We start from the raw sequence: 15,251 nt of genomic DNA on the forward strand, positions 1-15,251 counted from the left end.
AAAGTTAGGAAGTTATTCCAAACAGAAGGTTAAAAGTTGAAAGATGGTCAAAATGACTGGAATGAAAGCTTATAAAAATTGCCAGTTGTGGACACAGGTCCAAAGTTAGAGAAAACATGAGTCAAGTAAAGGACAACCCAAAGAGTTTTATTGTAATTAGTGGAAAGCGACGAGTGCAGCTCGAGCTACGTGTCCTAGCTCTAGATGGGCTAGCTAACTCATTCCTCGCTCACCGCTGGCCTGCCAGGTCTCGGCCTCTCTTCGGGTTTTTTCACGGCGTTCTCGAGCCTCTGGAGGGGCGAACCCTCAGATTTGGAGGAGGCTGACGCGGAGAAAACAAGGCGTCGGAGAACGGCTTTTTAGGGGATGATTTTGTGGCAGATGTTTGATGCAGGCACTCACAGCGGGCCCTGAACCTCTCTCCAGACCCAGCCTGTGAGCTGGAGTTGCTGGACGAGCTGCTGGAGGAACCAGAACCTCCGCTGGAGCCGCTACCGCTTCCCGCTGACCTGGGAAGCATCTTCTCCACTCGCTCCCACAGCAGTCGAGGCTCGGCCGTGCTGTACGGTTGGGACAAAATGTCGTCATGAGCTGTGCACAGGCAGTTTTTTTCCCTGAAGACTACTGTTCATATGACTATTCTAATTCTCTAAAGTATTTCTGGTTGTGGCTTTAGCATTTACCTGCCAGTGTTGCGGTTGATAACAGGAGGCGCGTTGCCGTGGCGATGAGGCGAGTCTCGCCTCGGCAACACTGGAGAGCGGGACGTTGTCCTGACCGGGACCTTTTTGGTGACGAAAGCATGCAGCAGTTGATACAAATAAAAAGAAACGTAGTCGCAAAACAACATCCCCTCGCTCCTTGTGATCACATCATGTTTGTAGTCCACGCTGAGATGAATTTGACACGCAAAGCGCAACGCAAGAAAAGCCGTGCACAAGGAAATTCAGGGCAGTTAGTGAAGATGCTGGCAATCAGGACAAGTCAAGGATTGGTAATATTAAGAGCGTATGCTTTTCGGACAGTAATTTTGTAATGCAATAAATTGTGACTAACATGATTCAGATTTGATAGGTAAAGATGCTCACTCAATTTTTGTTTTTTTCCCCATATAATTAAACTAGGATTTACAGTATATAGAACCCTAAATATATTGAGTCTGTTTGATAATGTATTTCATGACTAGGTTTCTATGTTACAGGAGCTTTGTAAAAAAATCATCTTTATTAATTACTAGAATTTGTGTGTCATTTTTGGGGGAGTTATACAAAGCCATATGTTGATGGAATTCTTTAATTAATGGAGTTATTTAATCGCTGTTGACTGGAATTTTGCTGTTTTCCTTCTTCCTCATTTGACAAATATAAAGTATCAGTGTAATTCCACTGCCACCAGCAAGTGGTTGACAGTGGAATTATCTTAAAAAGTTATAGCCAGAAAAAAACTCAACTATCAACACAGTAGAAAAAAAAACACACGCCCACACGACTGTAAACCAGGAACCCTGACTACTGAAATACTGTAATTAAAACAACTAGTCAATCACAATGTACTTACTTATTCCGATGTGTCTATTATAGGTTTTATGAATGATGATAGCTGTTACTTTGTCTGGAATAATTATTCTACTTTATTAGCAGTGTCTACAGTTAGTCCTATCCTTACCCTGGGTGGTACTTCTGCAGAAGTAGGAGTTACCGCTTGATGGGGTCTAGTCTGTGGTGGGGCTTGTGCGTGTTGTGATGATGATGATGATTGTGGGGGTGATGATGAAGATGGAGGAAGATGGTGAGGCTCGCTGAAGGAGTGTGAGCGACACACAGCGGTGACAGGCAGAGGTGGCGGGTTGCCGCCACTTTTTGGGCCGCGCACCTTTACACACAAAAACAAAAACGTTGGGAGGGGAAGGGGAAGCATGCAGAGGCTGAAGATTTCCTTTCATCTTAGATCAGGGGAAAAAAAAGAACATAGTGTTAGTTTAGAAAAGCAGCAAACGTGAAGATAGAAGGATTGACAGGGTATCCAGGAGCATCTAGAACACCAAGAAGGAGAAGAAGCTGGAAGAAAGGAGGTTAAAACGACAGTTTAAAATGACAAAAAGCCAAACATTGTGCCACATTTTTTGCATTTAGGTTTTTTTGAGAATGGCTTCACACTTTTTGTGGGTGTACTCATAAACGACATGCCCACCAAATTTGGTCATATATAGTGAAACTGCCTTCAGAAACATTCTACCTCATCTGGAATATTTAATAACTTTACTTTAAAATAGCCAATTCTAAACAAAGTGGAAGACTTCCTTTGACCTTTGGGCATAGCTTCTTCTTCTGTCTATTCACGTCCACCAGAGGGCTGAAGTTTGAAACAATTTAAAAGGCCCCAGGAATATATCAAAATGTCTGCCTTAAAACCAAAATGGCAGTCCTGACTTGTCAGGCACAGTTGTTGTTTTGTTTTGTGTTTTTTAAATACTTTTTTGTGGTTCTGTTAATTACAGACATGCCAATTAAATTTCACATTCATTCTAAATTGAATTAGCTTTGGGTTCGGAATTTCTAAAATTCCAACGACTCTTGGTAATGACCAAACAGAGTCTAAAATGGTCGCTTCAAACAAAAAATAGCTGCCTTCATGTTTGGCTTCTTGTCTCTTTGTTGTAATTGTTATCATAATCCTGTCAAATTTCATGCTACTAAATCAAAATGACTTTGTGCTCTGAAAATTTGACCGTTCAGAGCAGAGGTCGGCGACCCAAAATGTTGAAAGAGCCATATTGGACATAAAAAAACAAAAAAACAAATATGTCTAGAGCCGCAAAAAATTAAAAGCCTTAAATAAGCCTAATCAAATCAAAATGACTAAGTCGGCTAAAAATACATACCATATTTTTCGGACTATAAGTCGCAGTTTTTTTTTCATAGTTTGGCCGTGGGTGCGACTTATACTCTGGAGGGACTTATGTGTAAAATTATTAACACATTATTACATCATTTCACATGTTATTTTGGTGTTTTGGAGTGACACTGATGGTTTGGTAAACTTGTTAGCATGTTATAGCTATAGTTATCTGAGTAACTAATAGCTATGTTACGTTAAAATACCGGCCTCATTCGCATTTTGTTGTTCAAGCATCATGTAACATCATCATACTGTACACTTATTCAGCATGTTGTTCTCTATTGTAATTTTATTTTAAATTGCCTTATGTGATGACATATCTGTTCTGTGTTGGATTTTATCAAGTAAATTTCCCCCAAAAATGCGACTTATACTCCGGTGTGACTTATATATGTTTTTTTTCCTCATTTTATGGCTGGTGCGACTTATACTCAGGTGCGACTTATAGTCCGAAAAATATGGTAATGAGCCTATATGATTTAATGTGTATTTTCCCTGCAGTGCATGCAACACACCACGTGACTACTCTGTTGTATGATGCCACCTCAAGTTTAACTTCATTACAATATTAATTAATGTTTCCATTGCTGTTATGAAATTATATAAATGCAAGAAAGAAATCCGATTTTTGATGTTCATATGAGGCTCTCAAAACACGGGTTGCCAACCCCCGGTTTAGAGGAATGGCCAAATTGACCATGTGAGGGACACTTGAATGCCAAAATATGCTGTTTAAAGGATGGCTTCTGACAATTTTTTGGGTAATATCCGGATTTTCTTTTTTACCTGTGACTCCGCAGGCCGGTGCATGGCCTCCGCGTTCCCATTAGGGTAAGACGACTCGGATCGGGGCGGAACTGGCGGTTGCGGCGGCTTCGTTTGCGCTGACTGAGGAGAACCTTGGATGTTCTTCCGGTAGCGTTCGTCCGCCTGGAGAAAACACAAAAACAAGTCTTGGCAAGAGTGTGAGGTGTTATGAATCGGCTGTTAGTCCCTTACCTCCCCCAAAGGTTTGTATAGTATAAAATTCACACGGTTTTTTGTACAATATTGTGATACTCCTAAGTTAGATATTTTGTCTTGAAGGGACATGTTTTTTTTTTTTTACTATAATGTTAAAAAGTTCACATCGAGTAGACATGCGTGTTTTGAAAAGTGGCTTTGAATGGATCAGGTTCCACTTTCAACACATGTGAGACAGTTTTCTACTTTGCAGCACACAACAAAAGATCAATCACACAATTAGATGATTGATTAGCCTTGTTAATAGTGTTAGCTAGCTCCCACAGCAGCAGCAGCAGCAAAGAAGCTTCATCCAGATGTGATTTTCCGAGCGTTTTCACCTCTGCTAGCGGTTCGCATTCAGTCACCGCCGTTTTCTTTTCAGCTCCCGTGTTGTGTTCCGGATTTTTGAGGGTGCCTTTATGACTATTAAGGTCCAGGTTCTGCTGGTTCTGCAGGGACAGCAGGTAGGCCTGCTGCTGCTGAAGCTGCTTCTGGAGCTTTTGGGCTTGCCGCTGCTCCTCCAGCTCTCGCCATTTGTACTCCTGAGTGCACCCACGGAGGAGGAGGACCAACATCAAGCCATAGAATGTGCTGGGATGTCACTGCACCCGTTAAGAGGAGAAGCCATGTTTTTTGTTTTTCCTTCTTCATTTTTAGTGTGGCCTAAGCATCCATTTTAATGTCTGATGCGGGTCATGTTTCATTTTACACCGTGGAACATGCAAAGTTGATGCGGGTCATGTTTAATTTTACATCGTGGAACATGCAAAGTAAAAGAAATCATTATAATAACTTGTATTATTATAGTACTAATACAGCACCTTTTAATGGACCCAGAACTTTGAAATATGTAATTTTATTTTTGGGGGGAGATTTCATTACATTTATGAAATATATTATTTTGTAAATTGATTCTTTAAATATTTTCATTATTGAAATAAATCTATAATTGTACTGTTTTAGAAATGCAAATGAATATAAAATGATTTATATTAATTAATAAGACCAATTTAAACGGTTTTTTGAATCACAAAATAGTTTGATTAAAATAAAGACATGTTTTAAAGAAATTAAGTACAGTAATTGAGTAAAACAAAAGCACAAAGCACATTTTAAAAAAGTAAAACATCTTCGAGTTTAATGAAATAATGCATTTTTTTTACTTTTAAATTTCATTAAACTATTATTATTTTTAATGCTGCTCATCAATAAATAACAATTATTAATGCTATAAACATACATTTTCATTAAATGTATTTTGGTATATTGTTATTAAGGCATATTGCTGTATATATAAATATAATTTTGAGTTACTCATAATATTTTTAAAATTCAATGCAGTTAAATATGAACAAAAGTTACATCAAATGAATTGACTTAAAACTTTAAAAGTAAGACGTGACGCACAAATGATTGCCAGACCATACACTAAACATGTGGACAAGAGCATGAAGCTAATGAAAACGGACAAGCAACACTACGGGAAATGGTCCCTGACTTACTTCCATTAACCGCAAATACTATGTCATACTGCATGACATCATGACTACATCATGACTGACTCATGACTTCATCACAACAGGCCTCCTACTACGACTAGGCAACATCTGGTATGAAAACATGAGAAAGCCTGACTTCCTTTCCTTCTGGATGACTGACTTCCTGGTGACATCATCAATGAGGGCCTGGGAATGCCCTCCCCGACCTCCACCGCAAACGGCTCCCCTGCCGTCTTCAAAAATATCAAAGTCGGCCCAGAAGGAAATAAGTAATTGTAATGTGAACATGTTTTTTCCTCCTATGGTATGCATGGAAGTTGTCATGAAGTGGGTGGACATGTCTTTTCCTGGTGCAGTGAAGATACATGGTTAAGGTGAAGTCATGATTTAAAAAGTGGTCATGTAGTAGCATACGCAGTTTAAAAAGTGGAAGTTGATAATTCTGAAAATATGTGACCCACCAGCAACATGGCCTGTTCGTGCAGCAGCTGCTGCTGCAGGATCTCCAGGTGCCTCTGCTCCTCCTCCAGCTGCCGCCTGATGTACTCCTGCCCACCCATAGAGGCCCTAGCGTTAAAATACTGCCATCTATCATCACGCGTCCGTCATCATACCTGCTCCCTGTCAGCCCGCCGTTTTTCCTCCTCGGCCCGTCGCCGCTCGTCCTCCTCCTTGCGGCGACGTTCCAACTCGTCGGCTCTCCGTTTGTCGTCTTGCTCGCGCCGCCTCTGCTCTCGTTCCTGCTGGCGGCGCATCTCGCGCTCGCGTCGTTGTTGCTGTCAGGTAAAAACGACAAAAACGAAGGCATCAAAGCTTGGCTTATACCAGATGTGTGACGAACACAAATATGAGTTACAGTATATTTGATGTTATTAGAGTATAAACTGACCACGGACATGACTCCGCAACACAAAATGATATGATTGGAAAAATGACTCAGCAAAACCGCCAATCCAAGAATGAATTTTGCGCCTCCTTCACCAAAAAAAACTGCGATGGGCTCACCTCCTCAAGCCGCCGTCGCTGCTCTTTCTGCTGCTCAATGCGCTTCTGCCTTTCCGCCAGCAGCTGGCGCTTATACTCCTCCTGCTCTCGCAGCTGTTGCTCCTGCAGGAGCTGCTGGCGGCGCAGCGCCTCCGAGCGCTCCTTGTTCTCCTGCTGCAGACGGATGAAGTCCCGACGCAGCGTCGACTCTCCCGGCACATTGACGATGGAGCTGCCAAGCCACCGCAAAGATTGTCATTGAAAAGTTTGAACCATGTTTGAACCCTTGAAATGGCCACTGACACTTATACTATGTGTTATTGGGCATGGGTTTTTCTTTTTGGCCACTGACACTTATACTATGTGTTATTGGGCATGGGTTTTTCTTTTTAAGAATTACAAAAACTCTTGAAATGTCCAAATTTACTCTAAAATGGTAGCTTAAAACAGAATAGCAGATTTCCTGTCTTTCAGGTATGCCATGAGACTTTTTTGTGAGTCTATTCATGAAGGCATGTCTACCAAATTTCATTATCCCAGGTGAAACATGCTTAGTGGTGGAATTTTTTTAAATATTCTAAGTAACCCTGGAAATAATCAAAATGTACCTAGGACGGCCCTTCAAAACAAAATGGTGGAAATCCTGTGTATTTTTTCAGGCATGGCTTTTTGAGACCTTTTTGTGTGTCTATTCATAAAAAGTCTTGTAAGGGGACACATTTAAAAATATATTCAAAGGATCACTGAAAATGGCAAAAATGGCTACTTGTTACCCAAATGGCAGACATCTTCTGTCTTTTGGCTTTTCTTATGGTTTTTTGCGACTTTTTTTGTGAGCCTAGTCATGATGGAGATGTCTATTAATTTTTATGTTGCTATGTGAAACTGGCTTGAGGGTCTGAATTATACGAACATTCATCTGATGAGTTATTTGAGTTTTCTGTTTTTATGACGAGTAACGCTGCAACAACTAATTGATTAATAAATTAGTTGCCAACGAATTTGATGATCGATTTTTGCCGGCAGCTTTTAGCAGTCCGGTTTGGGTCCACAGTGATTAGAGCAAGAGAGAGAGAGTTCACTGCTAGACTCTGGTTAGGCTACTGAATCAATTATATTATGACGTGTCGAGGGTTAGATTGTCTTGGGTGTTGTTTGATCCAGTGTGCCTCTGTCAGAGGTGAGTAAATGAACCAAATTGTATTGTTTTTGTTCTTTGTCGATGAGACGTTACTATTTAGCACAGAGTGCTAAGCTAGTTAGCAATTATGCTAATCAGTGTCTTAAGTCATCATTTGTATTGTGTTTTGGAGAAGCATATAAGCACTTGAGTTATTGTTAGATAGTAAAGTTGTCCCATTTCTTTTCATATAGAAACCACAACCATATAAACCCATTCACATAACAGCTTAGTCTTCTTTCAACACAAACTCCCATTCAAACTATAAATTGTCATACAAGAGAGTGTGCTTTGAAATTTGGATTGTATTTATGAACAACTGTTTCAATAAGAGAACCGATTCATTAGTCTGTCTCCTCCTTATTCGATCTTATTGTTTAGTTTGTTTAAAGAAAATAAATGAGTCATTGACACAATTTATACTAGCGCTTTGCCCACAAAAAATGTCAATAAGCTGCATTCTTTGTTTTTGAATGAACAGGAATTTTATCTGATTTGTGTACGGAGAAATTAATTTAATGTTTTATACCCTGAACCTTTATTAAAAACATGAACAAGGTAACTGAAAAAAACTGACATTTATCAGATTAATCATTTAATTAATAATCTTATTGAAGAATTATAAAAAAAATAATCGTTAGTTGCAGCCCTAATAGCGAATCATCAAACTTGGCCACTACTCTTGGCCCCCGTGTTTTGACTAAAAGCTCAAATGTTGTGCAATTATGTGTTGTCCACTTGTGGAGTATTCATACGTCAAATTTGGTATGTAGCCATGCCATGTTTGTCCTTACCTGGGTTCTCCTTCCTGCTCTGATGATTCTTCCTCCTCTTCTTCACTTCCGCTATATTCGTATTCAGTTTCATCTATGGCAGATGTGAGGGGTAAAATCAGTCATCTTTCTGGAGGTAAAGCTGTGGGTCCGGCATGACTATCATCAAACTTTGGAAGTGTCTTTGAGGACATGTCGCGTCCCCTCACCTTTCTCTCCTCGCTTTTTCTTAGTGCGGTCAATGTGGTCCTTGAGCTGGATGCGCACTTGCCGCTCATTGGGCTGGTCCCTGATAAAGGGGTGTTTGAGCAACTGCTCAGTGGGCGGCCGCTGTGTGTAGTTCTTCACCAGACAGCCCTCAATAAAGCTGAAAAACTTCTTGGACCTGCAAGCCGTGCGGCAAATGACGTTAAATAATTTCACATTTTAAACAGCTCATTTGAAAAGCAAGAAAAGAAGCACACCATTTTTTAGACTTGAGTCTCGGAGGGGGATTTCTGGGGATGAGGAAGAGCGCCCTCATGGGGTGCATGTCGCACAACGCTGGAGGAAAAACAACAACATTACACATTTCAACCACAAAAACCTCTTTTTATCTGTTTGAATCTGCTTTTCAAGACTTGTGTGTAAGTTACCAATGGAGGATGGGGAAATGGAAATTGACTAGTGAATTTGTTGGTGGAATTCCAGCTGAGTGTAACAGGTCACGACCAGTGTGTGAAATTGAATACTTAAGAGTCAAAAGTAAAAAAAAAAAAGAAAAAGAAAAAAACCTTCATGTCATCTTATTTTACAAACTTTGGTACTTTAACTGCTCTTTTCACATAGTCCTCTACTGTTTCACACCAGTTTGCTGTGACGCCATTGCCAAAGGGGCTAATATATTTTCGGACTTACGTGGAGCCCCTTCAGCCATCTCAATGGCCGTAATTCCACAGGACCACAAGTCACTCTGGAAAAAAGGGAGGAGAAAACCCCCCGAAAATTAGGGAAATTGAGAGCTATGGAGGTCTGCGCAAATTGGTTCCCCAGTTGGGTTGCGTACCCGATAGTCGTAAGTGGCGTCCGGGTTTTCGTCACAGGCAATGACTTCCGGGGCCATCCAGTAAGGCGTCCCAATGAAGGTGTTCCGGCGGCCCACCGTTCGGTCCAACTGAGCACTCACGCCAAAGTCCACTTAGAAGGTAGGGAACACATGTTACGATGTTTGGCTAGCTCAGTCAAGCAATTTATCATATTCACTTAATGTTTCCGTACCCAACTTGACTTCGGCGTTCTCAGTCAGTAGCACGTTCTGGCCCTTAATGTCACGATGAATGACGTGATGGGCGTGAAGGTGAGCTAAGCCCTGGAAAAAGACCAAAACCACAGCAAAATATAAGCACACATTTACTGCAAATGAAGTAGAAGCAAAGAACGTTAAGGATTTTCTGACCCTGAGGATTTCTCTAGAGATGTAAGCGATCCAGTCCTCCTTCAGTGTATTGCCTTTGGTGTTCTTCACCAGGTCTGTGATGGACCCGGCCCCGCAGAACTCCATCACCAGCTAAAACACATGACCGGGAAATCTGGTCAGATGAGTAAACTTTGCGTGACGGGGCAAACGGCAAGAAAGTAGGGACCAAATTGGCAGGTTCTGTGTGAAAGGGGAACTTGTTGTCTCTACTTTGCTGTCACATCCAGTTGTGTGAGGACGTCCAAAGAGCAACACATGCATTGACGTTTAGTGGGAGGCTCGTAAAAGAGGTCAACAAAACGACAGCTGGAGAAAGGCAACAAAACACTAGACGAGTCTTCTGAGTGAGAGTAAGACCTCTCTAGGAAGTCATAAAACTAAGTCTTGAGGGTCTATAAATAAAACACCATGTAGGTTTATTTGGCTTTATTATTATTATTATTATTGGAAATGTACCCATAGCTGATCGTCGTGCCCGGGTGGACTTTTCTTGATGAAGGCGCCGTAGTAGGTGGCAATGTTGCGATGATGTGAGTACTTCTTCAGCATGTTGATCTCCAGCTTGATCTCCTCCTCTTCGTCCTGAAATTTTCAAAATGACAATCATAGATTCTAATAAAATGGATCGGACCAAGAAGTTATTTTATAATGTTATAAAGTTGTTATTTGAATGTTGAATTAAATTTTAACGAACAATAACCAGAAAATTATTGACCAGTTATTCCGTGAGAATATCCTGCAGTCATTTGCATATCTCCAAGAGAAATTCCCTATCCCACATAGTGATATGTTCATATATCTTAAAATTCAACAATATATTACAACTCATAAAGACTGGAATGTTATCAAGAATGTCATCGCCGGATTTGAAAATATATTTAATCAATATCATTTTTAAAAAAAAATTTTTAATTTTTAATTAAAAAAAATAAAAAAAACAATTGCCCACCAAAAAAACATGTCGCTCATTGGAAATACTCATACATTTTGGGACTGCCCGAAGTTACATGCTTCTGGTGTGAAGGATGTCATTGACAGAGTCCTGGGTGTTGTCTTGGAGCTTACCCCAAAACAGTTTATACTGGATCTAACCCCTGAAGAGGCCTTCACCGCGGAGTATCTTCTACACATAACATTGATGGTGGACAGGAAACTGGTGACCATTAAATGGATAAATCCACAGCCACCCACAGTGGTGCAGTGGAAACATAAGTTGCGGGAGGTGTATGAAATGGAGGCTTTAACTACCAGGTTACAAATGAGATATGTATGTTTCCAGAAAAGATGGAGGCCTATTGAAGAATGTACTTATCTTAATGAAGGAAAACCCATATCATGCTGTATTCATATGAATATTGAGGCATATATGGGTGTACCGTATTACTTTTTTCTCTCATTTTGAATCCTGCAGCTTACAGTTCAGTGCATCTTATTTGTTGATTTCTTTGGGTTATAATAGGTAACGCTTTATTTGACAGTGGCGTCATAAGACTGTCATTAGACAGTCATAATTATGACATGACACGATCATGAGCATTACTGAATGCTTATGCCATATGTCATTGAGTGTCATCCGGCAAATTATGTGACTTAACACGGCTCGTATCTTTTACATTTATTGAAAAGTGACATAATTTGCCGGATGACACTAAATGACATCTGCTATAAGCATTCATTAATGCTCATGACAGTGTCATGTCATGATTATGATTGTCTTATTATGGTGCCACTGCCAAATAAAGTGTTACCAAATACCTTAACTAGCAATTAATGAAACAACTGGAACAGTAACTGAAGAAATAATTAGCACAGAACATGAATTTTGACATCCATAGCGCTTCAATGCATGATAGGAGGCATGTTGGACGACAACAGTGTTGAGAGTAGGTGGCAGCAGAGGTTGACTGTCTACCCCAAGAGAGCAGTGATGGCAAAATGAAGCTTCTTGAAGCAATGGAGCTTTGCAGCCAATGTCTTCAAAGCTGCATAGGGGTTGATTTGGTTTTATGACAGTCTTATGATGCCGCTGTCAAATAAAGTGTTACTGGTTAATATCTTTTGCTGTAAATATCCAATAATATAGTGAGGACAGCTGTGGCGTATAGTCGCCAAATTTGGTGTCAAATTTGGTGGGTGGCGGGTTATAGGCTACGTTCATACAACAGGTCTTAATGCATGAATCCGATTTTTCCGACTCGAGTGAGGCATTAACTTGACGGTCTGAACGTGATAAGTCGCATAGAACTGGACCATTTCAAATCCGATCTGGGTCACTTTCGTATGTGGTTCAAATCCGATCTGGGCCACATTTTTCCAGACTGTCGCGGGGGTCTGTACTGTCCAGTCTCTCAAATCGGAATTCATGCAGCAATTACGTCATCAAAAAGCGAGAGAGACGCTACGATAGCGGTGCAGCTGTGCGTTATTAGTGCCTAGCTTGCCTTGAACACAGCTTTTTAGGAAGGGTCGGACTTGACAACAGTCATAAAAAAATAATAAAAATGGGTTGAGGATAAGCCTGAGAATGATCGCTTTTCTGTCTGCTCCATATAAGCAATATTTCAACATTGCTTACACGGCCGAGAGTCGGGGCAAACTGCCTGTATGTGTGTGTGTGACATGCACGGACAGTGCGTGTATGCTATCGATCCATATACTTTGAATATAAACCTAAACTTATTTATGTCTGTTATTTGTGTCCTCTTTTTAAAAAGCAAAATATGATATCCCTGGAATCACGGATGACAGCCAGCATGAGTGGTCATTTGTTTTGATGCTTCTGCGCATGCGGGACGTCTTGCTCAGCGTGTGTCGGACTGCGAATTAGTGCGCATGCGTAATACTTGAATGGTCTCAATGGACAAAGGGAGTCTGAACGGGCACGCCAAAAAAACAGATATGACAAAAAATCGGATTTGTGCATAAAGACCTGTAGTATGAACCTAGCCATAGTCAGGTGCGCCTTATCGTCCGAAAATGACGGTATTTGCTTTTCACTCACTAGATTTATTTTGTCTGTTTGTCCCAACATATGTATGCATTTTGTATGCTGTTGTTGATGCTGCCAAGGATTCTTTTGTGTTGTATGTGTGTTCAATAAAAACTAATAAGGGTGTAACGGTACATGTATTTGTATTGAACCGTTTCGGTTCGGGGTCCTCGGTTCGGTGCGGGGCCGCACCGAACGAGTTTCTGACGAAATGTAAAATGCTGTCAAATTTAGCGCGGTAATGTGCTGTAATTATTTTTTTTAAATTAATCACGTTAAAATATTCAACGCATTTAACGCAAGCGCGGAATGCCCGCTCATGCTTCCCATAATCCCACTGTTACGTCCCACGGACGGCTGCTAAGGGCGTAACATAAAACGAGACACGCACACAAGTTGCAAGTGGACACAAATTTATTGACACAAGTCGAACTCGCAATGAACAAAATATACAAAATGCGGAAGAAGCTGGCTTCAGCGTAAGCCCAGGCCAAAACAACAAACAAAATGAAACTACGCTTGAACCCCACCCACTAAGTAAACCCTGATCGTAAAAAAGAAAAAACAATACAGCCACTGGCACCAACCTGGCTTCTACACAAAACAAAACGGGTTGAACGAAAACGGCAGTTTACCTCTACTGCTGCGGTGATCTTATTTACAGTGGTGAACACAAACGATCCAATAACGAATGAACACAAAAGACCTCACCGAAAAAGCGGGAGTGTAACAAAATAGCGATCAAATGCACAGGTGAATGAATAGCGAGCAAACAGCGAGCGAGGAGGGACGCGGCACGTATGCTGTCAAATGCGTAGTTGCGAACTCGGAGTGTTGACTGTAAAATGACGAGCGGTCAGATGACTTTTGTTAACGCTGCCTTTATTTGGTTAACAAGACTCAGGCACACACGCGGGTATGCATGCTCAAACAACGGCCAAATAGTATTACCCAGAGCCGTATTACCGTGTATCGGATTAGCTGCCGTCAAGCAAGTGTCGTTATTGCCGCAAATGTAAACAAAGCGCTGCATAATGGATACATGTCAGACAGCGGCTAGTTCGGGTGGCCCGTCAGCGGCGGTGACGTCGTCAGCCCGTCCGGCGTCAATCAGAGTACGCCACGTTGGGAGGGGAGGCAGCCAGCTGGCAGACGCGGCGATCAGATGACTGACAGTCTCAAAAAAGATAACAATTAAACGGCCAGGGCCGTCGCACCACATACAGTAGAAGTGCAGTGAGCAGCGTGGGTAACGGTTATATGTTAACATGGAAGATGGTTGGCCCTCTGGGTGGGGAACTCAAATTAAAAAAGAATATAGATGGAACAACTCTTCACTTCAGTGTTGCAACTGTTCAACTTTGCACATCAGATATTTATTTTAAAGAAAAAGTCTTAGCCAAAGTTATTTTTTATTTTGTTTTTCATAATATCTACATTTCAGAATATTGTATTTTCTATTATTGAGCAGAATTCTAGCTTTGTATGGACTAATGTTCCTATTGTTGAAAGCACAAAAGTGTGTAATAAACAACTAGCACATTTATATTTTGCATTTTGTTTTCTTACTGTACCGAAAATGAACCGAACCGTGACCTCAAAACCGAGGTACGTACCGAACCGAGATTTTGGTGTACCGTTACACCCCTAAAAACTAAGTATGAAAAAAACAACATAAAATGTTATTAATATTATACTTTTAATTGAAATTTCAAATATTGAAAATGACAAGCAATTAAACCATAAAAATGCATTAACGACACCATACGTTTAAATATAAATTACAAATTTGTCAAGGGCAGGTGGTTCCTGTATTTTTATTTCCGCTTTGATATCCAACCTTTTTTTTTTATCTGAATCAGTATTATTTTGGGGTGTGGAAACTGGTTTAGGTACTGTTCACAAAGTTCACAACCCCCCAGAAGGACAATCAGCGTTTTGTATATTTCTTGTCTGCAAACATAGTCGTCATTAGAGAAACTCGGCTACGTCGCCAACTAGTGATCTGGCATGCAATCTGCACTCTGTCATTTTGGGGGAAAATTGGTCTATTTCTATCCCGTCTGTTGTCATGTGAAGCCATAAAGTGCATGTTTTGTTGTGTGGGAAGAAGCCGCAACGTTCCCCACTAGGACAACATTCCTGTTGCTGCGTTCAATCCCATTCCAAGAGTCCTCGGCGCCCGACACTCGATATCGTCATTTTCTTCTCTTTTTTTCTCACACCTCGGATGGCTTCCATTTTGCGGCGTGATGACAGCACGTGACTCGGCTTGTTAAGTACAAGGCAAACATCCAAGGACAGTAGACACACTCGGTCAAGCAGTCTTGATGTCATCTAGTCTGTCTTTGATGACTCACACAAGCACCCCCAAAATACACACAGACAATTAGCTTTGACTTTGATGCTTCTCCTTAAATCCATGGTTGACATTGACGGTGACAGGCGCCCAATGTTTTGAGTGGGA

At 40.9% G+C, this 15,251-nt stretch overlaps 1 protein-coding gene across 10 annotated transcripts in view; it reads right to left on the bottom strand.

Moving 5' to 3' along the window:
- Positions 1 to 15,251, bottom strand: part of map4k4 (mitogen-activated protein kinase kinase kinase kinase 4) — a 59,190-nt gene that overhangs the window by 14,140 nt on the left and 29,799 nt on the right. For 6 of the 10 annotated variants that reach the window (XM_057851685.1, XM_057851681.1, XM_057851687.1 and 3 more), the window contains exons 4-19: positions 10,252 to 10,377; positions 9,775 to 9,885; positions 9,597 to 9,687; positions 9,385 to 9,515; positions 9,237 to 9,291; positions 8,804 to 8,882; positions 8,549 to 8,724; positions 8,361 to 8,433; positions 6,408 to 6,618; positions 6,017 to 6,178; positions 5,864 to 5,950; positions 3,685 to 3,828; positions 1,666 to 1,872; positions 684 to 784; positions 403 to 560; positions 234 to 322 (exon numbers count right to left, since the gene is read on the bottom strand). In XM_057851685.1, coding sequence (XP_057707668.1) covers positions 234 to 322; positions 403 to 560; positions 684 to 784; positions 1,666 to 1,872; positions 3,685 to 3,828; positions 5,864 to 5,950; positions 6,017 to 6,178; positions 6,408 to 6,618; positions 8,361 to 8,433; positions 8,549 to 8,724; positions 8,804 to 8,882; positions 9,237 to 9,291; positions 9,385 to 9,515; positions 9,597 to 9,687; positions 9,775 to 9,885; positions 10,252 to 10,377 — 2,001 coding nt within the window. Of the gene's footprint in view, positions 1 to 233; positions 323 to 402; positions 561 to 683; positions 785 to 1,665; positions 1,873 to 3,684; positions 3,829 to 4,241; positions 4,446 to 5,863; positions 5,951 to 6,016; positions 6,179 to 6,407; positions 6,619 to 8,360; positions 8,434 to 8,548; positions 8,725 to 8,803; positions 8,883 to 9,236; positions 9,292 to 9,384; positions 9,516 to 9,596; positions 9,688 to 9,774; positions 9,886 to 10,251; positions 10,378 to 15,251 lie in introns of all 10 variants that reach the window. The other 4 variants (XM_057851682.1, XM_057851684.1, XM_057851683.1 and 1 more) reach the window with 3 other exon arrangements.

Source organism: Corythoichthys intestinalis, chromosome 12 (assembly GCF_030265065.1).
Source record: "Corythoichthys intestinalis isolate RoL2023-P3 chromosome 12, ASM3026506v1, whole genome shotgun sequence".
NCBI classification, from domain to species: domain Eukaryota; kingdom Metazoa; phylum Chordata; class Actinopteri; order Syngnathiformes; family Syngnathidae; genus Corythoichthys; species Corythoichthys intestinalis.